Here is a 25,214-nt window from a genome sequence, read left to right as displayed (position 1 = left end):
GGTTAGAAAGGAAGGCTTAAGAAGAAAACAAATAGATGCAAGTTAAATGGTATAAATTGTCTTTGGAAATATAGTTATCCCTCTGACTCCTACATCAATACACTTACTCATATAATCTTTTTAAACCGGGTCTGTTTTCATCATTAATCCCTATTTTATTCTTAATCAACAAAATTGCAGACTCATATTACCCCAAACGTGCTTCCACACATATGCATCAGAAACCAATTTTAAGTAACCACCAAGCACTCGTCCACGCTGCCCTTTGACCGCTCTTATATTGGTGTGAGGGTTATAAAGATGAGCAGTTGAGGTGGTTGTTTTCCAGTAGCAACATGGAGCCCAGGAGAACGCTACAAGCAAGTCTAACTTTGTTAATCTTTGTCACCAGCAGCTATGGGGGACACTTAAAGTCAGGTGAGTCTTCTAGGATTCATTAGTAGTAGACGTGGATCCTTCTGGTGTTCAGTCTCAAACTGTCACAAATGTTCTTGTATTGAGATTTGACGCAGGATTATACCAAAGAGCAATCACTTTGTGTCCCAACAATCAAACATCTCGTGTCAATCAATGTTTGCTCTTCATACTTGAGGTTAACATTCAATTATGACAAATGGACATGTCCGTAGTCTGAGAACTTACTCAGTCAATACTATTGAGTCTGTGTTATGATCTTGATAATGACAGTGATCTGATACACCCTTCCGTTTTATATTTATGATGTACAAAAAGCTTTGTGTACACCATAAATCAGTGCTGCTTTGAATCTTTATAGGGCCCACTCTAAAAATGGACCAGGCTTTGTTAACATTTCATAATCAGCTGGCAGAAGAAGTGCAGGTCTTCTACACGTCAGATCACTGCTACAAGGTAAAGAACATACACTCTGTCTCTCCCCACATCTGTTTGTCCAGGTTGTCCAATATATAATAAGGTATGTATATATAAGTCAGTAAAATAACTAAAGTTCTCCACTTGTCAATTTTGAGAGCGTCACAGTGAAACATTTAACGACACATATTACTTGTGTATCTGACAAATTAATCTTATAATAATTATACCTTTAATCATCATTTGTCTTGAGACCCCTTTAAGTGTAAAGTACATTAAGTCAGTGTTTGTACTTCTCAGTGTGTGTACCAGCACTTGGTCACTGTGAAGCCCAACAACAACAATGCATCTGCAGTGATCAACACGAAATTCACTCTGACTATGCAAGTGTATTCAGAGAGCAGGAATGCGACTCTCTGCAGGTAACACACCACCTACAATCACAAGAGGTAAAACTGCTGATTAGTTTCCTGGTTACTCATATTAACTGCCTGTGGGAGTGTATTGCTCTGGTTTCCAGCCATGATATAGTGTGGTGGCATCTGATGATTGCATCAGCAGTCTGCAAGATTATTTACAGGGCTGGGGGAGTAATCCTGACCTGCTTTCTGGACCTGAGTGATGCCCTCCCTTAAACTTCCTCCCCGGGTATCGATCAGGAGCCTTTTTGGGGTTAATAAGACCTGACATTCCAATATTGATGAAAAGGGGCTCATTAAAGCTTCAAAGCTGTGCCTGTCCTGTGGAAACCTCAGCCGAGATGTTAACTGGAGCAGACTGTCGCCATATTTATAAACAATCAGGACTGACAAGGCAGAGTTCGGGGGTCACCTGTAAACATGGGGCCAGAGATTCGGTTGCAACAGATCAAGCCTCTGGTGTTTCTCGCCCTCTCAGAGATCTGGTCCTGGGCTTCTCAGATCAATGCTGAGGTCTCTAACCAGACTGTGCTGCCATTGATTTCCTTTCCCCCTTTGAAAAAACACTCCAAGTGATAGCCAGTATGTCATCCCAACAGTGGATCAATATGAGCGTGTAATGCATGTTTTTTGGTGGCCTGGAAGTGGAGATGACGTGAGGACAGAGGGCTGCACTTTAAGTCTGCAGACACTAGGTGGTGCTCCTGAGCTTCATAAAGGAAGGAGTTAAGAAGACCATTCTTTTATATTTAGGTGAAGAGGAAAAAGTGAATGAAAAAAGTAATTTGATATTGTTCTAAGGTAATATCATTTCAAAGGGGATCAAATCAAAACAGCCTGTAGTTTGATGTGCTTTTAAGGGAAGAGCATCTCAATATTTCACTGTTTTGGATGCAGGACGAGTCAGACATATGGAGAAGGCTGGTCACTACTCGGTTTGGATCCAGATGTCCGAGACTGCCAGTATCCACAGCTGCACTAACGCTGTGTATAAAAGACCAAACAATACATACCTGCGTAAGTGCACAACACTGATGGAGAATGAAGAATACAGACGCTCAGTTTTGAATAACGGACTGAGAACGTGATTGCTTTAAGACACAGTGACAGTAAAGGAACATGGGTCCACGCTCAGGCCAAGCCTTTGATCCACTGTCTACTAAATTGAGTCAGCAAAGAATCACTCGGCTTGTCGACATCTACTGAGCTGTAATACTCCCGCATCTCCTGGGACATGATGTGTATTGATCAGATAAGACATGCTTTCTTGAAAAGGGATAAAATAAAAGCTTTTCTGTTTGTTTTGAAGGCCCTGCCTCTGCGCGTGGAGGATTGTGGGTAATACATTAGGGAGTGTGGAAGGATTAGGGCGTAATGGGATTTTGAAAGCGTCTCTCCATAATGTACACTCTACTTAACAATATTGCAGATTATGTTGTAGATCAGACTTTTAAGGCCAAGTAGCCATTATCCCAGCAGATATATGGTCAGTGTGACGGCACCCCTCACAGTATGATGAGCTTCCATTAGCTCCGCAGACCAGTGATTATACAAACTCCCCATAGGACTTGCTCATCTTAAGTAATGGTCTGGTCAGCAGCTCAAGACAGGTTAGAGTTGCCCTGCTAGGGAATTTCAAAGTTTACTTAAGCATCTCGGATTGATCGGCCATGGGGCTTCATGAGGTCATTTGATAGGTGCGGTATTCTTCAAGGATTTGTTTCTGTGCAGCTTTAATCATGTTAGTACTGTATTCTGCATTGTACCACAAAGCACAAGTCACACGCCGAGGCCTTAATTCTCACAAAGAAATCCAGAATATCGACTGCCATCGAGTGTTTGTGCGACTTCAGCGGACGTATCGATGAAAGGAACATAACGTAGTTCAAATGTCTCCATTACTTTTCTTTTCATTCTGACAATAACTAATAGAGCAAACATGGCTGTCGCAGAGATCTCGTGTTGTTTCACTTCATGTGCTGAGAGCTTTATGGTGTTTTTATGAGTGGGCAGCAGAGATGCCAGGACTTTCCCGAGGCAATTAAGTGACCACTCTTTGTTCAGAGTGGATGTCATAGTGTGGATTCAGCTCAGGTTAAAATGGCTTCTTTTTGTTTGTTTTTACACTGAAGACAAACATGTGCTTTGACGCAAGAAGGCCATACTGATATCTCCTGAGCTTTTGTCTTATAGGTTTATAATCAGAAGCACTGCTATAAAATACTGTTTATTCAATACTGCTGGTGCCTAAGGGTAAGCAATAATGTTGCAGACTTGCATTTTTGATTGCAAAAAAAGAAGGTAAAATCACATTAAGTGTTATTTAGCATCATTTACATCGCACTAACGTCACCATTTACATTATGCAGTGATACAGAGACAGGACTGGGTAGATTTAATTATTTCTTTAGCAAATAAGAGACATCTCATCTGCAGTATTTGTGCCCTCTCATTCTGCAAACCTCATCTTGACCCCGCTCCTATCTATAAAGCCCTCTGGCAAACCAGCTCTTTCCCTCTGTCTTTGTTTTCTTGTCCTTGTTCCAGTGTAGCCTTACATTTTCCTTTTCGTACGCCTGCAGGGTTATATTACCCAGATGGATCGACCAAGAGTTTTCCATTAGGTCCTTGTTTGTCACTTGAGGGATCCCCTTTGACACTGGTTGACTGACAAGTGAGTCCAGAGGCGAGCGAAGCAGACAGTTTGGACTGCTAATCAGACCTTTTATCCCCAGTCAGATCCTATTGTGATAGAGATGTACAGTATAAAGCTCCACACATGGAAGTAGGGTGCACACTGATTACACAATGTCCATTCATAAACATTTTCCTTTTCTTATTTTCCAGCTCTTCTGGCGGCAGCTCTCTTACTGGCGATAATCGCCCTCTTATTCGTTGTGGCACCGTACATCTACAGGTACATATGTTTTTTACATCATCCACAATGAAAATACCATCCTGCACTGATTACTTCTCCATCTGACTGAGGCAGCTCAAACGTGTCTCATTTACAGGAGGTGTTATACATCACAACGTATTAAGACCATTTGCTGCCAAGATTCACAGTACTCAGTGGATAATGTAAGTAAGATGTTGCTTCTAATAAATGCATTAGATTAATATCTTAACAAATGCAACAAGATGGCACGGCAGTCTCATCAGTATCTACTGAGCAATTTTGATGTACTAAACTTCCCAAATGAACCATTAAAACCACATGTGTAGTCATTTTAATGTGTGTTTGAGAAAAATGGATGGAAACCTTTTTTTAAATAATGTTTATATCCTTGTTTGGTCACTAAACTCAACGTACAGAAGAGCACTTTATGAAGTAACTGCACCATCTTTAGCTTTTCAATGCAGAAAAGTATTTAATTTCTTTACATGCAAACATTAAAGTTGCCTTAATCCAACAGTAACATTGCATTATTTTTATTGGCCAACTACGCAGCCTGAGCTGCATACCAAAATTGCTCTGAGACTCCAGTCATCAAGACGTTTGGGAGACACTAATGGAATGATTGATACAAATGTTAGCAGAGCCAATTGTACAGCAGACTTACATGGAAGAGATAGAGTATCATATCCATCCAATCATCTTGCTTGATGGCAAGAGCTGCTGTGTAATTTTGGTGAGCATGAATGGCTACTCTCATTCTTCCAAGCAAGATGTCTCTGTCTTCCATATGCTGTCTGGTTGGCATGCAGATCCATCACAACATATTAGTGCTGGTGTCTTCCTGCTCTGGCTCTTTAAACTGCTGCATGGAGGCCAGCGAGTCAGGCTAATCTAACCGAGAGGCCAACAGGCCAGAGTCATCTCAATGCTGCCTTCAGAGAGAGGGAAAAGGAGGCGCCGACACAAAGGATGACCCGGGATAGAAAGATAGACAACATCATTTTGAGGAGTTCTGACCCATGTGGCAATTGGATATTTGGTTTTGTCAACATTTTTACACCTCTGGACAATTATAGTTACGTAAAATCTTCAAACAAGTTTGAATAATATGTCTATTTTTTGTAGTTGCTACAAGTATATGTTAATGTTTCCATTTTATGTTTTTCTAGAAGTGTCCCCTGTTCAACCTCTACACTTCTTTTTAATCTAAAAGTTAAAGAGAAACAAGAAATAGTGACCACGTCAGGAGACAGAGCTGTAATTATTACATAATCATTCTCTGCTACAGAAGAGGGTCTTTTCAAACGTAATGCCAATCAGCAGAATATGTCTTGTAATCATCACTTTGATATTTAAGCATTCAAAGCAACATGAGGCAACTTAGAGGGCTGTGAAGAGACACGAAAAGCTAAATTATTTAAAGCTGCACTAATCAATATTTGAATATCAACATTGAATGCAGTGACTACGTGGAATGTGAAAGTGGAGAGGCTCACTCATCGTGGCCTACAGACATGTATCACCCGACACTACAGTTGCCGGCAGCGCTGCAGAGCATTTTAGTGTCTTTCAGCTCATTGTTTTGGTTTGACTGTTTTGCTCAGTATTTCGCTTTTCTTCAACCTTAATCGCAGGAAAAGCGGGGCCTCCTTTGGAGCTAAAATGCTCGTGCACATTACCTACTCAGCATTAAAGGACAAACTAATTTAGCAGCTAAAACAGAGCTAAAGGTGAATATTGGACTTTCATCAGGTGACAACATGAATTCAAATGAATGCTAATGTTACTCCTTGTCTCTGCAAGATGTGTGAATGTCTTGCCTTATCAACTTTATTCAACAGACTTTCAATGTTAACATTTTGTTCCACTGCTTCCAACTGGCCAAAGAAAATCAGTTAATATTTATTAAACACGTTAAACTGAATAACATAATAACAAATGCAAACACTTCTGCTCTCTTTCCCCACATTTCATGTCCGTCTCCTCTAGCACTACTATATAAATGCATTTAGACAACAATTCTTAGTTTCAGGTCATTACACACTAATGAAAACATAGTTATGAATATATTATAATCCTGCCAATAAATCTCTCTGAATCCTACACATTGGTCCTACTTTTCATACAAGCTTGTATGAGCCAAACTGGGGTCATTTCCTTAAAAATATCCTAAATGAGTTTTTCTACCCCGGCCTATAATTGTTTCTACAGGACGGAGCGCCGGCTTGTGAAGCTGAGGAGCACAATACCACTAAAGCTAAACCAACACGTCTGCACTCACTGGACACTTTCCGAGGGTATGTACACCACCAGCAACATCCTGTCTATCAGTCTATCACCACATGCGGCTCGTTCACATGCTAAGTCTTTTTGGAGCAGTCTGAGGCATGATGAAGATGTACAGACCCATCATAATGAATAATTACAGGGTCACAGTCTGGCCACATGCTCCCCCCAAGCTTTTGTTATCAGGCAGTATAGCTCTGGGCATGATTTCTGATATCAGTGCGTCTCGGGTTTGGAACATTGTGTTGCTATTGGACAGGAGTGATGCATGTGATTGTATCTGGACTCCCTGCTAGCCTTAATTGTGGCCTGGGGGTAGACACAAAGCCCGCCTCTCTGGAAACAGGATGCTGGTGTGGCTGTGACCTCCCCCTAGCCAAATAATTGATGTAATAATACCGTCAACATATCAGCACACATCCACACGGCCATAGATCTCCTGCCAAAATGGAGAATGTGAGGAAATCCAGCAGCACAGGGGCAGCGTCCAGCAGACATTTGGCATCGTCTCCATCTGTGGCTTCCTTTTGGATGAAAAGACATCTGAAACCACCGTGCATATGTGCTGAATTCAAAATACCACATCGTTTTATTTGGGTTGGGAGCGGAATTGGTTAAATACACTTTGACCAGAATTTGCAAAAGGTTCAAGAAAAGGCAAAACTTCGATTTAATTTCCCTTCAGTTACGCTGCAGTCCTGCTCAATCTTATTAGCTGAAATGTCACTCGGGGTTACAGATACTTGTCACATATTGATATCCTGATAGGTAACACTGGAATTTCTCATATGCGACAACACACTTAATCAAACTGTGACTCAGCGCTCAAGATTAACGCTGCGCGTGCCTCCTCGGCCCTGTGACTTATGATCCATACTCCCTGATAAGTAACAACTTTCTGCGGAGAACAGGCACATCATCGACCATAAATGCTGAGACATTTCTGAAGGCAAAAGGCTTTTCTTCTGAGCTGAAAGGTTTTTCTGATCATTGCTCAGGCTGCACTGACATGATATACAGAGAACCGTAGGGTACGGTTCCACGTTAATTTTTCTAAAAGGATTTGGATTTTAATCTTGTGCCGCACTGCTAAAAGCCTGTCGTCAGTTTCCTTACTGTTGAAAATCGCACCGTCAGTAGTTCATACAACGGCGGGAACAACTATTACAGCAAAACAATGGCTGTATTTAACACCAGGTGGCTGACTCATTCCGTGGCCTTATTTTGACTGAGCTCCAAGTTATCCTCCGATTTAGTTTCAGATACGCTCTGATGTTTGGCCACACAGAAAAAAAGAACCTTGGCATTTCCACTCAAGCAGTAATTTATTATGACTAGATTGGATGTCAGTGTATTTGATATGGCCAGCGCAGAAGGTAACTCAATACTCTGCAGTGATAGAGTGTAACTATCCATTTGCAACAGGGAAATGTACTAAGCTAACACTCTAATTGGTAATGCATGTACAGTGATTCAAATCAAAGAAGTCCATAAGCGTCTATCAGCGAGTCATAACCAGTTGTCACTGCTGCGAGAAAGACACGTCTATCTACAATATGTTAGCTATAAATCACGTATACTGATTCCCAGACATGAATTAAATCTATTACTGAAGTGACAAATGCTCATTGGAGAGCTTCACAGGGATATTTACAACTCCAACCTGATTAGTAACCAGGGAACGAGCCTGTGGTGCTTCAACCTGGACATAATCTCGTATTAACTTTGGTGCAACATAAAGCAAAGTGATCTCAGTGCACATCATATTAATCATTTAAAGTTTCCCTTCATCACAATTAGCAGCCACTGGTGTCACATGTGTGGCATTTGTAATGTAATCTGCCAAAAATGGGGCCCTCCTTCACAATCAGAGTGTTTTGATTAAAAAGATGGCCAATAAGCCCCGATGCTGCGGGGACTTTCTCCGGGCTCCCATGTGGCCAGTGATTTAACCTCTGTCTTTGTCACTATGGCGACTAATGGATGTGTTCTTCAAAATTTAAATGATAGCCTGCATGCATATGTGTGCGTGCGTGAGAGAGAGATTCGTATATGGACACATGCAGCCAGGTTTACCTTACTTTAATAGCCCTTTTGAGATGATAGTGGCCGATTTAAAATCTAGTATCAGCAGGTTGGGGCTAAAAGAGCAGTAATGGCTTTGGTGCACCTCTTAATTGAATCTAGGCAGAAAAACGAGAGGAGGCAGAGGCAGATACAGTGCATCTTATCCGAGAGTCTTGTTCTTAGTCTTGTCCTGATCTTATTATGGCTCTTAAAGACCCCCGATGATATTTCTTTTCTTTTGATTAAATAAAACATGAATTAAAAGCATACATTCAAGTATTTATGGTGAACGAATTGAATCTGCCTTGGAGCAAACCTCTGTAGCCGCTTGACCATACAACTATTTACATTCCCCCTCAAGTTTGTGTTATGTAATGGCCACCGCCCATTTTCTGACAAACACCTTTTTTCTCCCCAGCGTCTGATTCAGGGAAGCAGTCCATCACGTGTGCTGTGTTTCAGCAGCCTTGGCCAGTGCTAAAGCATAAAGTGTATCATATATTAGACGCAAAGTCTTTAGTCAGCACTCCTGCTCGAGGAGATCCAGAGGACAAGTGTTCATTTCCTGAGTGATTCATAATGCTTAGATTGCATTACCTTGCATTTGGAGTGTGACAGAATAAAAAAAACCCTCCTCTGGCCTCTTTAACTTTAATTCCAAACTGAATATTGTATCAGATGTATTGGTTACATGGTAAGTTAAATATGAATCTGTTATGCTGCATTCGTAACAGTTTTAATCCATATTTCCATCATTCACTCCCCTGCAGGAAGGTAATCCAATTATTGCTCAACTCAACTCACCAGTGTGTTATAGTGCTTACTCGTGGTGGTGTCGTTGTAGGTTCTCCCTGACTGTGATGGTGTTTGTGAACTACGGTGGAGGGGGCTACTGGTTCTTCCTACATGCACCATGGAACGGTGAAGTATAAGACATGCACAGAAATACAAAATAAAAGAAAACGTTAAATTACAGCATGTATAGTACAAACTGCAGCCTTATAGCAATTTGAATCTCCTCTTTAATTGTGTTTCCCCTACAAGTATATTTTATAGAGCGCTGCATCATCCCCAGATGTTAGCGTCACACTGTCACGGTGCGGTTAAAAAGAGGACCCAAACGCAGTACACACGTAGTAATAACAAAGAGGAGCTTTAATAAACTAAGCTGAATACAAAACACAGGTATAAAACAAAACTGAGGGAGCAGGCTAAGGTGATAAGAAACAGGTAAAACCAGGATGACACGAGGGAACAGCAAGATCAACGCAGGGATAAACACAGAAGGAACGACCACACCAGGAAACATAGATGACGAACTGACGAGGAACAGTTGGACACACAGGTGTACAGTATACACACACAGAGAGACAAGTAATCATAAGAAGAGGACACAGCTGGAGGAGGCAGGCAAAGACACCAGGGCAGCATCAAATCAGGGCGGGGCAAACAAATCACTAAAAGGCGTAAAAACACACAAAGACAGGAAGTAAAACGAGACACAAGTGTTCTTTACAAAGTAAAACAGGAAACAGAGAAACTAAGAGCCAGGATCATGACAGAGCCCTCGACAAAAACACAATGGGATTTTTTCATTGGAATTTGGATTATTGCAGAAAATAAACTAAGTTTATGATACAAGATAATCTTCACAAATCAACCCTCCTTTTATGATTTTGTAAATACAATCACCAGAAGGAAAAAGCTAGCGTTATGCTTTAAACGAACTACACCACGGTCGCATGACTTCACGTCACCACCACTAAGATAAAGGCGGAGAAGTGTTCGCTGTGATGACGTGTAGTAGTCTCATTTAGCCACCTATTAGCCACTGTTGTTTTTAAGACTCTTCAAAATGTACGAGTTATTTACTGACGTATCTTACATTACATTTGACATTGAATACGTGAAAATCTCTTAAGCTTGTGTTAACCACACACCTTATTTCAGGCATCTAACCAAAAACCCATTCAACAAACCTTTGTAAACCTTTGTAAACCTTTGTAAACCTTTGTACTGTCCCCGTTGTGGAACTAATAAAGGATTTCTGATTCTGAGACGAGGGAACTGGAAGTGCAGAAATGCTGACTCATTTCCAGATTTTGAGACTCATTCCTGCAGCACTCTATAGATGAATGGACCAAGAGCTCACAGTGGTCAGTCGGTTTCATGGAAGGAGCGGTACTTCTAATATTAATGAACGCCTTCTTTCACATAAAGTCACATGTGAAATGAACGTGTGAACTCAAGGCAATTATTCAACGGCAGCAATCTCCTCATCGTGTCTGCAGCATTTTCTGACCTGTTGTCACTAATTATGATGAATGCAGTCTCAAACCAAACACACAGGATGCCATTCCTCATGTGAGCCTAATCAAAAGGCACGATCCATAGATTTTTATTGTTATTAACAACCGGGGAGGAGACGAGAAGGAGGAGTAAGTGTTTGACTTACTGAGCTGGTGGTTGTTGAAAGGTTAAAGCATGCAGAGTCCCTTTTCCCTATGTAAATACAAGTAAAAGAATGTCACTGTAGCTTTATTAAATCCATGTCATTGTTTAGGGGTGTTCTCAATTTAAAACTTATAATAGCCTCTTTGCCACATCTAGAAGGATGTATTGATTTCAGGGCGGTTTGATTAATCTGCTCATTGCTGCTGTCACGGGATATGCATTCACCTTTTCAAAATGGAAAGTTAATGACTGATCATCACTTTAAGGACAAAACGCTGTTCTTAATTCACCCTGTAACGGCATCAAATTCAAGCATCTGTGTGTTTTTTGATAGTAATGTGTGTAATGTGTCTGGATTCGTTGCAGGCCTAACTGTGGCAGACCTTGTCATGCCATGGTAGGTTTGCATATCATTTCAGTCCTTTTTAAATCTACACAAATATGCATATTTATGTGCATGTACACATGTTTTAATAGTGTGTCATTGTTGTTTCTTCCAGGTTTGTGTTTATTATCGGGACTTCAGTGGTGTTGGCTTTCAGATCCATGCAGAGGAGAGGGGTCAGCCGCCTGCAGATGCTGCGCAAAATCACTTGGAGAACAGTCGTCCTCCTGATGCTCGGCTTCTGCTTCATCAACTACTCTCCAAGAGACGGACCACGTAGGTGCAGAATATTTAGCACATGATTGTTAATGGAACAAAGACGTTACATGTGGATGTGTTTGTTCTGTACTTTTTGTTTTGTTCTATACTGGGGAAATGATTAGAACACAGAATGTGGCATGTCTAATAATAATAATAATAATAATAATAATATGTCCACTTGCTACATGTTCAGCACTCCGAATCAATAGCCCCATCAGAGAACTTTCAGAGAAAGAGGCTTTCCTTGTGTTAATGCTCCTGTTCAGCTCCGTTAAATAACAACGCCATTTGCTGTTGTGTTATGTACGTCAAACTATTTTGACGCAGATTCTATAACGAACCAAACGCTAGCTTGATAATCAACTACTTTTTTCAGTAATTTCAACAAATATGGAAAAACATTTGATGGTTCTACCTTCTCAAATGTGAGAAATTGTCACTTTTCTTTTGACTTAGCATTATAATAAACTAAATATGTTGTTTTTTTGACTGTTGGTCGAACAAAACAAGACACTTATTAACATTTTCATTGGTATTTCTCACTGTTTTATAGACTAAATGAATATTCTATGAAAAGAAAAAGGATTAGCAGACTAATTGTTTATGAAAACAATCACAAGCTTCAGGCTTCCAGCTGTAGAAGATAGGAGTAATATACAGCTTATATTTGGTATGTTCATAATATGCACAAACTAAAAGCCTTGTTTTCACAACTGCAGTTTGTCAGGTGACAAAGGATGTGTTTAAATCCAGATTTGTGATAAAAGCCAAAGCTGCAGAGCTGTGTCGGGGGTTAAAGGCTGAAAATCCCCATTTCATCGTCTACCTGGGGATGCACGGGCGCCCCTCACACATTAGCCAACCCCAGTGCTAATGGACTTTCCTGGGTGGATGTCTGCGTAACTGGATTAACAAAAATATTGTTATTGTGTGTGTGTGTAGTCTCAAAATCTAGCACCAGGGGACGTTTAACTGAGGCAGATTGAGCAAAAACAAGCGCTGTGGTAATGGACAATTACAAACAGATAGAGTTACACTCTTCATCTGCAGCTGCTGTAGAGGCTGAAGCATAACAGAACAGTGACTTTTACTATAAACTGCAGCTCTGCCCTCCGTCTCCAAGGACGTCCTCTGCAGGTCAGTTTGATCTAATAAGAGAATGGACTCATATCGGCTCAATGTGTTAAAACCGTTTCAATGTCAGACAGACAGGAGGAGGTGTTAACCTTTGACGGAAACTATGAGTCATTTCAAATGAACGCCACTACGGTTAGATGTGCAAATCATCGTCAAATCACTGACCTTGAAACTCCAATTTTGGATATTTATTTTTCTTTTGTCAAAATGACAAGACACTGGACTTAACGTATCAATTTCATATTCCATTAGATGAACTCACAAACTCATTGTTTTCTTACAAGTTGACGTTTTTGACATACAAAAATATTATTTTGCTCAAGGCGACATTGTTTTCAAGACCGTTAGACAATGTTTACTCTTCTTTGGATGGTGACAAGTTACAAGAAACGATCAGTCGGATGAAGACGAGGTCAGATTCTAACCGCTGCTGTTGAGTCGCCGTCACAGGATGTTCACAGAAGAAAGTCTTTGAAAAGTTTTTGGCTCTGCTATTTGCTCCACTTTCTGATGGCTTTATTCAGTTCTGCTCACTTCCACCATAGAATCATTATTTTATTCAATCTATCACTGAAAGTGCTCAGAGATGGGAAGCAGACAGCAGAGCTTTCACTTCTCAAATGATATTGAACTTCAAAAAGGGTCTCAATTTCACGCAAAAAAACTGAATAAATTGAGAAAAGGAAACAAAAGATGTTACAAGTTCCTGCAGTTCTCCTTAAAACTGTGACTTTCAGGACTTGTACATTTTACAATTCAATTGTGTGGGGGGACAGATACAGTAAGTGATCTTGTTGTGGGTGTAACCTGCAGATTTAGCAAATGTGTCATAAGTAAGAGCTTCCTCTTTTCCTGTGAAAGGAAATATTTCCGCCTCTTATTTGATTTGTCCCGATCAATGATTGGGATTGCGCTGTTTTCACGGCACTTTGTGCGGCAAAGAGGTTTTCAATTAACTAATGTGTAGATTACTATCAATCTCTCAACCACGAGCCAATCTTATCCTCCCCAATTTGTCGAGACAAAGAGATAACTGGGAATCTTTGATTAGCTTCCCACGTTCTTGACATGTCCGTATCCTGAAGGCTGACACCATTTCCAGTGCTGTCCGTCATCCTCCTTCAGGAAGAAGTACTGTAGAGGAATGTGAGAGAAGATGCTCTCATGTCCAATATTATCAATTTCCTGATTTGTAATTTGCTCAGATCAGCAGGAATAGCTTTACACCACAGAGTTATGTCAGTGCTTGTACCTGAGTTGTAAGGTCATATATTCATCATTGGGTATCAAGGCATGCATGAGGGATCATGCTGCGTGTGCTTGACTGTGTTGCAGTGTCCTGGTCCTGGCTGAGGGTCCCTGGAGTGCTGCAGCGTCTGGGCTTCACCTACTTTGTTCTGTCTCTCCTTCAGACTTTCTGGGGCCAGAAGAAAATCCCACTGAAAGCGGTGAGCAGCTCTGTCAAGTTCACTTTAGTCTGTCATTACACACCAGGGGAAAAAGAAAAGTCCAGCCTGAAACGAAACATCTAGAAACAGCTAATTCACTTTGTGCTCCATAGATTCCTTGTTTTAGCTGGAGGCTATTTTACATTAAAGGTATAATATGTAACATTTCAGCATTAAAAACGACCAGACCTTCGTTATAGATTTTGTTCAGTTGTGTTCTTACATTATCCCAAATGTTTCCAACAATTTTCAAACATAGAGAAATCCGTATTTTTAATGGAGGGTCTGTTGTATTTGTCGCCTGTGATGGTGTCGTATCCCCTTTGTGCACGTGTCAGCGTTGTGGTTGTCTACCAGCAGCTGTCATAAATTGATTTTTCATCCAGTTTTAAGCCACATTTCTACGATACACTTTTTAGATATTGATCGTTTTTAAGTATTCATTTGAACCAGAAAAAGGATTTTAGACATCGAACATCTGGATCTTAAGTTACCAGAGAAACAAGACGTGCAAACGTTAGCGTCAGCCAGACAGAGTCTGAAAAACGTCAAACTGCATTATTCAGTGTTTTTCAGTGATAATTTGGCCCCCCGTCCTGAATGTCTGGATCTTAAATTATCAGAGAAACATGCTGAAACTCTGCTCGCAGCTTTTCCAGGACGTCCAGTTTTACACAGAGAAACATACTTTTTTTAATTTAGGGTTTTTCCCAATTTTTCTCACAATACACTATTTACTCCCCTTTTTGTTGACTGCAATGACAAATCCCACGATCCCACGCTACTTCATGACTGAATGTTTTGATTAAAAGACCCCTGGTGGCCGAACATGATATTGCACGTTTAACACGATTTACGTGTGATGCAGAATCACTGGTGGAACCCCGTCCAGGATGTCGTCCTTTATTGGCCCCAGTGGCTGATTATCATCCTGCTGGAGACTCTGTGGCTCTGCATCACTTTTCTCTTACCTGTACCCGACTGCCCCACGTAAGTCAAAGCAAGGCTCCCACTGTCGTGGAACAGACTCACTAATCCACTGTGCACATCTCCCGTTGGGCCTGTTGCGCTGCAGTAGAGGTGTGAGTGTGCACCTTGTGTTGCTGGTGTTATGAACCGCCGTGATTTATGGGCCTGTGGTGGATGCTTCAGAGGGCATAATTAGCCAATCTCAGTCTGTCATGTGCAATAAGAGGAGCCGAGGCAGAGGATCCATCTTCCTCGCTCTGCGTCTTCTGCTCAGTGCTGCTTTTTGTGTGTGTTTTTCGCCCATTTCTGTGCATGGCATCAGTGTTGGAATAGTCTGAGATCAAACAGTAGCACTTGTGTTTCTACTCACATCTGAGTGTGAGGATATGTGGTGAACACAAATCCCGTACTAAACTTTATTTTGTCAGATAGAAAACCTGCCTGAAGAGCTTCCTTTGGTTAAATCTGTCTCATGTTCCTAACATGTGCAATTAACTTTCTTGACATTTTAATCCATTATAATTATTTTGCCTTGTTCTTTTAATACTGATATTATATATTGTTTGGCGTCAGAGGGTATTTGGGAGCTGGTGGAATCGGTGATAACGGTCTTTACCCAAACTGCACTGGGGGCGCAGCAGGATACGTTGATAGATGGATGTTTGGTGATAACTTGTACAGATACCCCACATGCAAAGTAAGATTTCTTTTTCCACACACACCTTTCATTGTTTTATCCATCTATCTTAAAACCTTGCAGGTGTAATTAAAACAACCTTGCTGGTTCTTTTCATCTTGCTTTTTCCAGGAACTGTATCGCACCACGCAGCCCTTTGACCCAGAGGGGGTTCTGGGTACAATTAACTCCGTTGTCATGGGATTCCTAGGGATGCAGGTAAGATGGATCATTATTTCTCCTGTATGATTTAACAAGTAGTACAAGAGTGTTTCTAATATTTCAGAGTTTTTATTTAAGTGTCCCTATTATTCTGTTGTCATTGTTTAGTTCCAATTGTCCTGTTGCTTGGATTAGGAGTAATGCTCTTCATTATACTGTGTTTTACACATGTATGGTTCATCTTAGGTTATTTATTGAATCATTAAAGCTAATTAAATGGTCAGGCCACTCTTTAGTTGTTATATAATAATGTATCTGATATTTCATTTGTGATGCTAAAACCATTTTTACTTCAGATTTGAAAAACTACCAGAAATAGTTACAGTCAATCAGGATCAATCACAGACTTCACTATTTCCATAGGGAATAAATGTTAAATACAAGAAAACCTGCAACGGTTTACCGAACAATATGTTGGTTTTGTGTTACATAAATGAGCAAACAAAATACTATTCTCCTCCTTTGTACTGTAGATGAGAGAAATGTGACATTTTAGAATCTCAGCAGGTTTAAAATACATACAAAAAGAAGCAAGTGAGAAAACTCTGGATGTTTTCTGTGATTTGGGTGAACTGCCCCTCACAGTACTGTCCTCTGATTGGCTGAGAGCAGCAGCTTCTTTAATCATAACAAACCAAAGTCGTTCTGTGAAGGCTCACTGGTCAAATGAATAAAAAAGATTTTGGATTTAATCAGTTTAGAGATAGAAACCAATCAGAGCCATGTGTAGCAATGATCTTAATCTGAATTTATTACAATTACACAGATTAATTGTTACTGTTTTAAATGTCTGTACCAGAGGTTATTTACCTAGAGGATCAGTAATGCTCTTCAATGCTGAGATGTTAATAACAAAATATATATATATATATATATATATATATGTTAGGCAGTGAGACTACAGTTAACTCTGTACTCTTATCGAATAGCTCAAAGTATTGGATTATGCTGCAGATGCCGGCTGTTTTTACTGAGAAAATTCAGTTTTTTATGTACCCACGACTTGGAATAACATGCAGAACAATCGAAAGTTTATGTTACTTTTATCTTTAAGTGCAATTAAAAAAGGTAATTTTATCCTATTTCACTTCCAGTTGTTTCTATTTTTAACTGCTTTATTTATTATTAATGCTTCTTATTTGTATCTTGGTGACGAGGAATTTTAGTTTATTATTGTTAGGCTATATTGTAAATGAGGTCTCAGCCTCAATGTGTTTCCCAGTTAAAATAAAGGTTGAAAATGATTATTATTATTATTTATTTTTTTAAATGAAGGTTATGTGAAAGACTCTTTCCCGCCTAATTGGAAGTGCACAGCTGCCCTCCTTTAATGTTGAAATGTTGTCAGAAAGTGAGGAGAGAGCTTTTGGTCTTTGGACCTGAGCCTCTGATGGCGACAGCGTCACTTATAACCATTTGTGTTGTGGGAAGTAGCCGTGCAAATGCAGCCACATTGCTCAATTCCCTGTGGGCGGTTAGCACTGAGCCCTTCCGTCAGCGAGTCTTAGACGACACGCCAGGTGTCCGCTGCCCTCCTCTGTGCTTGCCCGTGCTAATGTCCTCAGCTGAAACATATTCATCATCACCAAATTAATCAGAGGGTGTTGATGACTTACACGCCACAACTGGCTCGACAGGATAGGAGAAATGTGACCGCCACGTCAGGGACGCGGCATTGACATCCCAGGCCTATTTGGTTACCCAAGGGCAAATACATGCACACACCGGTTGTTGGTGTGTACATGGTATTTCTCAATAAATGAAGGATTGAATGAGTTGTGGTGTCCGTGCTGATCTCTGCCTCCTTCTCCACAGGCCGGGAAAATTATCATTTTCTACAAGGGGATGAACCTCCACATCCTCGGTCGATTCCTAGTGTGGGCCGTCATCCTGGTAGGTTACATGATGTGGGGGTTTGAATCACTGCTGGGAAAGTAAACGAGTATAAAAGTCAATTGATAATTTAAAACCTAGACAACAAATCACTTCGTCCACTTCTATGACTCACACGGAGCTGTGCACTTTTATGGTCTTGCTGTTTTACTTCGCCTTGCAGGTAAACTCTGCAGCGTGTTTTCCAGCCACTCGGGTATTAGTCATCGCTGCCGAAGCCATTCATTAGCAGGGCTTGGATAGAGGACATGTGTGTGATCTCAGTACAATTAAACAACATCCATGTGTGGCGGTGTTTCCAGGCAGACATGGGTATCCAGTGCCTCAGGGGGACACACTCTCTCTCACTGCCAGTGCCTCACGTGTGGTTTTAAATTAGAAGAGTTGTGCGTATTTCTTACAGTCTACTGCAATCAGTAGCATCTAATGAAGAGCACGATTAATACACCTGCACACTAAGTCTCAACAAACATTTACAGGCCAATCACAGGACGGTATGGATAAAGTGGTATAAAGGAAATACATTTAAGTCCATTCCAACCCAGCATAAAAAAGATTTGCATTTGAGGTTATGTTTGTTTTGGATCTGTGTTAATTCCGGGTGGTCTCAAAACACAAGAAAAGGCAAGCTGGCCTCTATTTCATTTAGAAGGGGAATGTGTCCCACAGGGAGAAGCCAAGTGTTATACGAGACGTTCAGTTTTGCATTTCTAAACCTGTGACTAACGAGATTGACAGATATCCATGTAGAAAGGCCAGGCTTTGCCGAGCTGTCCGCTGTTTTTATGTACAGTACAGCGAGATGCTGTGGAGATGTAGCTGGTTTGCAGAACAGGGTTAGCAGGATCCTGCATGCTGTGGAGGCAGACATCCTAAACTGGCAGTGCTGTGGCCTGAAGCGATGATGGAGCTGGAGGAGCTGGCTGCGTCACTCAGCCTTTGAAATCAAACTGTGCAGGATAAAAAGGGGCCAGTAGACGCAGCCAGAGAAAAACACTTAGTTTGGTCCCATTAGTTTTAAGTTATGTAGCTATTGTATTATATTACTGCCCCGTTTCTGCTATTTCAGTTCCCTGCAGACTAGCATGTTTAACATTTCACCAATGTGAAAAAAATACTGTGAAGGTTCGTAAAATAAGTAAACAATTTCCTCCATTAACTTCATGTTATCAGTATTAAAGCTGTCATGTAGGTTTGTTGAATCAAGGAAAGTAACCCAATAGTATTTGTGTAGCCCAATATCACAAGCAATATCTCAATGGAGGTTTTAGGTCCCAAATAGGAATGATTCCTCTTCCAGCCAGAAAAAAGCTCCCAAAACCCTCCGCCTGTAAGAAAACAAGATGAGCCGCCTACAGTCATTCTAGCAGCGCTGTGTGGCTGCTATTAGGCACAGTGGTGCTTCGAGCTCAATGCTAACATGCTCACAGTAACAACATGCTCATTAGAGTTTAGCGTGTTAGCATGCTAACATTCGCTAATTAGCACTTCATACAAAGTACAGCTGGGGCTGATGGGAATGTCATTAGTTTATCAGGTATTTGTTCATGCACCAAAGTATGGTAGACATTACAATGTTGACCTGATAATGGTGTGAGATGAAAAGTCAGAGAAGTTATTACAATTCATCCTAAATGTCAGTACTAAATTATCTGACAATCCATCCTATAGATGTTGAGATATTTCACGAAAAACTACAAATTTTGACCGCATGGTGGCACTAGAGGAAGAGTGAGGGGATCACCAAAGTCTTTAAGATTCATCATCTTGGAACCATGAAGGTTTGTACCAAATTTCATTCCAAACAAATTAATAGTTGTCAAGACTTTTCACTAAAAGCGAAGGTGTCAACTTGCTGGTTGTATTGGGAGGTCTGACAATCTTTTCAATATCCAAAGTGATGGACAGACAGACTGACACTGCCATCCCCAGAGCCATGCTAACTGCATGGCTGAAAATAGTAATCTGTCCCTTGATTCTGATCCGCTCCAAAATGTAATGGGTTCTTCTTTGGCTCAGGCTACACCTTCCACCAAGTTTCATGAAAATCGGGCTAGTAGTTTTTCCGTAACCCCGCTGACATGGTAATAAGATTGTGATAGGTCCAATGTTAATGTACTAATATAAGAAGTCCAGTAGTCCGAGGAATGGGTCTGTTAGGATTTGTGAATACGGAAGAATCGTACTCATATATGTGAGAATCCATTGAAATTCTGTTGTGACAATTGAATGTCATTAACCTCAATTCTTAAATGACAAATCTCCCCATGTCTCCTGGTGTTGAATCTTATTGACTATCATTGTGGAGCGAGTGTCTGGAGGGAGGAGAAATAAATTAGATCCATTTGGCTTCTCCCAGAGGCATAGAGTGATAAAGTAACACATGAGAAAATAAATAAACATTAGGCTTTTATGTTTTGCCTCTAGATCTCATGGTTCACCTGTTAATGCTGCATTTGATGATGAGGATGCTCCTCGAGATTGGGATGTTGCAGATGTTGTATTAAGGATCACACAGTGTTTAGTGATGGGTCGATACAGGGACGTAAAATCCTTGTTAACTGAAACAGAAAATAACAATAAAATAATAGATTTTCTCACATTGCAATGGTTGACAGAGAGAGCTGGACTTTCTTATTGATTCCAGGAAGAGATACAGACCGTGTGCAAAGTATAAATACAGCATGTGTGTTCTGCTTTGCTTTCTTCTTTAATCTCAGCTCAATCTATTTTTAGTGCCACAAAATGTGTTTCACCAACAAAGAAAACAAAATTAGTTTTAGTGATTGGCCTTTTTTTCTTATTGACTTTTCTAATCTGATTTCGGGAGGCAGCAGAGCCTCTTGTTTCAGACATGTGCTCTTGACATTAGCGGGCCTCCTCAGTGTAGGAGGGAGCTCATTTCTCCAGGCATCCAACCACAGGATTGATATTATGCACAGGAGGTTCACAGAGAGCCCGAATGTGTTGATACAGTAAAGACGGGTTTTACACCACAGTTCACTGTACTGGGATCTCTGTGGCGGATTGATGTTCAGGGGCGGCCATGCATCTTCCTCCTAATAAACAACAGTCCCTGTTAATTAAAATCCAACGATCAGGCTCCAGAAGTGAGAAATTGAAATTGAGCGATTGCCCCACATACCAGCCCCGTCCCACATCCTGCTGCCTGGATAGCCTGGAGACTTAATCCAGCCCCGGCTAGGCTATTTCCACACCATCGATTCTGTCATCTATACACATGATGAATATCCACCTAACAAGCATGTTTGGATTCTAACCACTGCCCTTGGTTTCTCTCTGGAGCACAACATGTATCCTCAAGTATCTAAATTACATGTAAAGGTACATAGAGGAGGCAGTAACAGCTTTCATTGATGAAGAGTTGACGAGATCATACACAGTTCCTCTGTTTCGGGGTTAATGAGGCTTTGGAGTCGACTTCAAATGTGTGACTGTAGGTGGCTCTCTTCTGAAGAGCGCAACATTTCAGTGTGGATGATCAAATTGACGTACTTGCGGTCCGATATTATGTGTGTGACTCGATGGACCTTGTTCATCAAACTTTCAGATAATTGGTTAATCCGTCGGGCTCGGCTTGATTCTGTTGCCTCACGTTTTAGAAGCCCAATACTGCTCGCTTTATCGCCCTCCATCGATTTGAAATCTGTTTCATTTCCACCCTTAGGGAATCTCTGCAGCCATCCTTTCTAAGTGCACACGAGACGGAGGATTTATACCTGTCAATAAAAACCTTTGGTAAGTGCTTCCTGACCCTCTAAATCCAGCCACTTTTCCTCACAAAAGAAAGGATGGGTTTCCAACAGGCACAAATCAAGGCTGCTAAAACACGCGTTTACTTACCTCTAACGACAGCAACGACTGTAAATAATCACCCGCGCTGTCGGGAGTGTGAGGTGGAGCGGTTATACATCCTCCCAACATGATCACTCTTCCTTACGGCCAGGAAAATAAAGGATGCTTTATCCTCTACTCACTCACAACACATTTGCCCAGCTCTGTGTGATGGAATGGGATCAGACTCTGGGAAAAGCATCTGTATAACCGCAGCGTAGTCTAACCGCTCCCAAACTATCATATTGCTTTTTGCTAAAACAAGGCACGTTTGTAATGGTTTTGCATGAAACACAGCGCAATTACTAACCTCAGACGTAGATTACTTTACGACCTGTGCATTTGTTCCACTCCCACATTCCCCTTTAAAACGACGTGAATCATTTTAATGTTGCAGCAGGAAGAATACCATTTCATCTGTGATGTGTAAGCAAATTCTTCATGCTGTTCCACAGGGGCCTCCTGGTAATGCTGCGCTCATCCCTCGCCATTACCTGCCTGGCTTTTATAGGCAGTTCATCATACACAGGTTATTGAGCTCTTGAATACGAGTCCCTGCCTGGATGTCTAGAAGTAATTAACTCCCAGCTAAGAGTCCTTTTTGGCCCCACTTCAGCGGAGATAAAAAAAATAAAAAAGCCCAATGCAAGGAGGCTCCGGGAGGCAGCCATTTTACATCAGATGATATTACATCAAACATTCTTGCACTTAGGAACAGACAGGGACATGGATGGCTGGCACAGCTCCACGGGGCACGTGCCAAGGATCCTCTGCCGATGCTTTAGACCAATCCAGCAAACTGTCCCGCAGTTTGCTGGATTGCCTGGAGACCCCTGGGTGTTATTTATCTGCAGTACAGGATTGATAGACTCAGTGTTTTTACACCCTTGTTCACACCACACCACTAACATTTTAGTGAGTGAAATGTTGCTGGTGTTGTAAAGTGTTGCTGATGGTCTGTTTCTGCAGGTCGTTGTCCTTCGTGATGTGTATGGGCAGTTTCTCCTTCCTGCTGCTGGGAGGCATGTACTTTGTCACTGATATCAAGGGCTGGTGGGGCGGACAGCCGTTCATATACCCAGGTACTGTTTATATCTAGTCAACGGGCTCAAAGTATTATAGTGGGGTTTATGTTTTTAGAATAAAACACAGAGACATGATTGGCACATAATTGCACAGCTGGACTGCTTGAAAGGTGTATGTAATTTCTTAAAGCAGCTATATTCAACATTTTCTTTACTACTTAAGTTTATTTATAGAGCTTATTAAAAAACAACAGTTGTGATGAAGCCACACAAGATTATAACTCGACTCTGCTCCATTGAGTGTAAATGTATTTCAGCTCATTGCGTTGGTTTCTGACCTGTAAAATCAAATCAAATTTATTTGTATAGCCCAATATCACAAATTATACATTTGTCTCAGTGTGCTTTACAGACTGTACAGGTTACGACATCCTCTGTCCTTAGACCCTCGCATCGCACAATGAAAAACTTCCTAAAAGAAACCCCAAAATTAAAGGGGGAAAAATGGAAGAAACCTCAGGGAGAGCAACTGAGGAGGGATCCCTCTCCCAGGACAGACGTGCAATAGATGTCGTGTGTACAGGATAAACAACATAGTACAAATACAACATTTGACAGAAATTATGTTGTGTTGGAAAAAAAAATAGAAAGTATGGATGAATCCAGGAAAATGTCAAAAAGGCTTCCCCGGTGTCCAGCAGGACCAGGTCAGCAGGCGCAGCCACGATTCATGATCCTGACGTAAACTTTATCAGTGGCAACCTGCCACATGAGAGACAGACACTCCGGGGATGATACCCCGGATGGTGAGTTAGTAACATACATTTACATAAATGCATACCGATAGAGAGGGAGAAGAAGAGAGGGAGGGGAGGAGAGAGGAAGAGAAGGAAGAGAGCAGGGAGGTGTCCCCCGGCAGTCTAAGCCTATAACAGCATAACTAGGGGCTGATCCAGGGCAAACCTGAGCCAGCCCTAACTGTAAGCTTTATCAAAAAGGAAAGTCTTTAGCCTGCTCTTAAATGTGGAGAGTGTGTCTGCCTCCCGAACACAAACTGGAAGCTGGTTCCACTGGAGAGGAGCTTGATAGCTGAAGGCTCTGGCTCCCATTGTACTCTTAGAGACTCTAGGAACCACAAGTAACCCTGCAGTCTGGGAGCGTAATGCTCTAGTTGGTTTATAAGGTACTATGAGATCTTTAAGATATGCTGGAGCCTGACCATTAATTGATTTGTAAGTCAGGAGAAGGATTTTGAATTCTATTCTGTATTTTACCGGGAGCCAGTGCAGTGCAGCTAATACAGGAGTAATATGATCCCGTTTCCTTGTTCTTACCTGTAACTGTAATGTTTTAATCTCACTCCTCTCATCAAGGTTTTTTCCATGTACAGGCAGCTGTTGTCAGCTAACATGCTCTAAAACCCACTGTACACTGCAGTGTACTCCAGTATCAGACAGACACACTTTAAATCTGTACCATGTGTGTCAGTGTTGTGTCAACTTGTTTCTGCTGCCTCAGAGTGGACAAAATATCCGTTAATGCAGGTTCAGAGATGCGTTCTGGTGCATTCCATTCCGGTCTCACTTTGACATGCTTTGAAGCGAACCTTGCACTCATTGAAGTAATTTGGGAAACAAGAATTCTGGTATATTGGGGCATGCAAATGCAAAACTCCTGTTTTACATAAATTATTTTTTTATTCTTCTAGTTTGAATGTAAACACAGTAATTAGCACCCCTGGATTAGCTATTGTAGCTAACTGCATAGGGATCTACTTCCAGGGCAACTTGCTGGCAAACCAAGTTAGCTATCTGTTCATCTGCAGTAGTAACAAACATTTAGTACCCATCATTTTATATATTGCAGGATTCTGCTTTAACAGGGGTTAGTATTACAAAAGTGTCCTAAAATGGTTTGATTGCCTAGTGATTGTCCTGATCGCTGATTTGGTCTATCTGTCCTCCTGGTGAGACTCAGAGACAAGCATTTGAAATAATAAATGTAAGATTGAATTTTATTTTGAACGCTTTTGGAGGTTAGCACTGCTTGCCCCCAATACACTTGTTTTGTCTATAAAAAAAAATCTGCAAATCTTTCCAAATCTGCAACGTAGCATGACTGATGAGGAATTAAGAAACTGACATTTTCCTTTAAACCAGAGGAGTCCTGTTCAATAGCAACGTGTGTTTGTTTGTGTCTCCTCAGGGATGAACTCCATCTTTGTATATGTTGGCCACTCTCTCCTGGGTTTCTACTTTCCGTTCAGCTGGGAGATTCGCTTCCAGGAGAGCCACTGGGAGACTCTCTTCCAGAGCCTGTGGGCAACTTCACTGTGGGTGCTCATCGCCTACCTGCTGTACAGGAAGAAATTCTTCCTCAAAATATAA

The 25,214-nt window shown here is 41.2% G+C and overlaps 1 protein-coding gene across 1 annotated transcript; it reads left to right on the top strand.

Annotated features, from left to right (window-relative positions):
• Window positions 1-335: 335 nt before the first annotated feature.
• On the top strand, window positions 336-25,214 carry LOC115020240 (heparan-alpha-glucosaminide N-acetyltransferase). Its single transcript, XM_029450194.1, has 16 exons — window positions 336-417; window positions 776-870; window positions 1,132-1,253; window positions 4,265-4,331; window positions 6,361-6,446; window positions 9,347-9,423; window positions 11,323-11,353; window positions 11,457-11,617; window positions 14,075-14,187; window positions 15,056-15,177; window positions 15,730-15,853; window positions 15,965-16,051; window positions 17,870-17,947; window positions 21,636-21,706; window positions 22,772-22,884; window positions 25,033-25,214. The coding sequence occupies exons 1-16, from the start codon at window positions 336-338 to the stop codon at window positions 25,212-25,214; spliced, it is 1,611 nt and encodes a 536-aa protein (XP_029306054.1).

This window comes from Cottoperca gobio, chromosome 15 (genome assembly GCF_900634415.1).
Source record: "Cottoperca gobio chromosome 15, fCotGob3.1, whole genome shotgun sequence".
Classification (NCBI taxonomy): Eukaryota; Metazoa; Chordata; class Actinopteri; order Perciformes; family Bovichtidae; genus Cottoperca; species Cottoperca gobio.
This window is presented reverse-complemented; position numbering and strand designations above follow the sequence as displayed.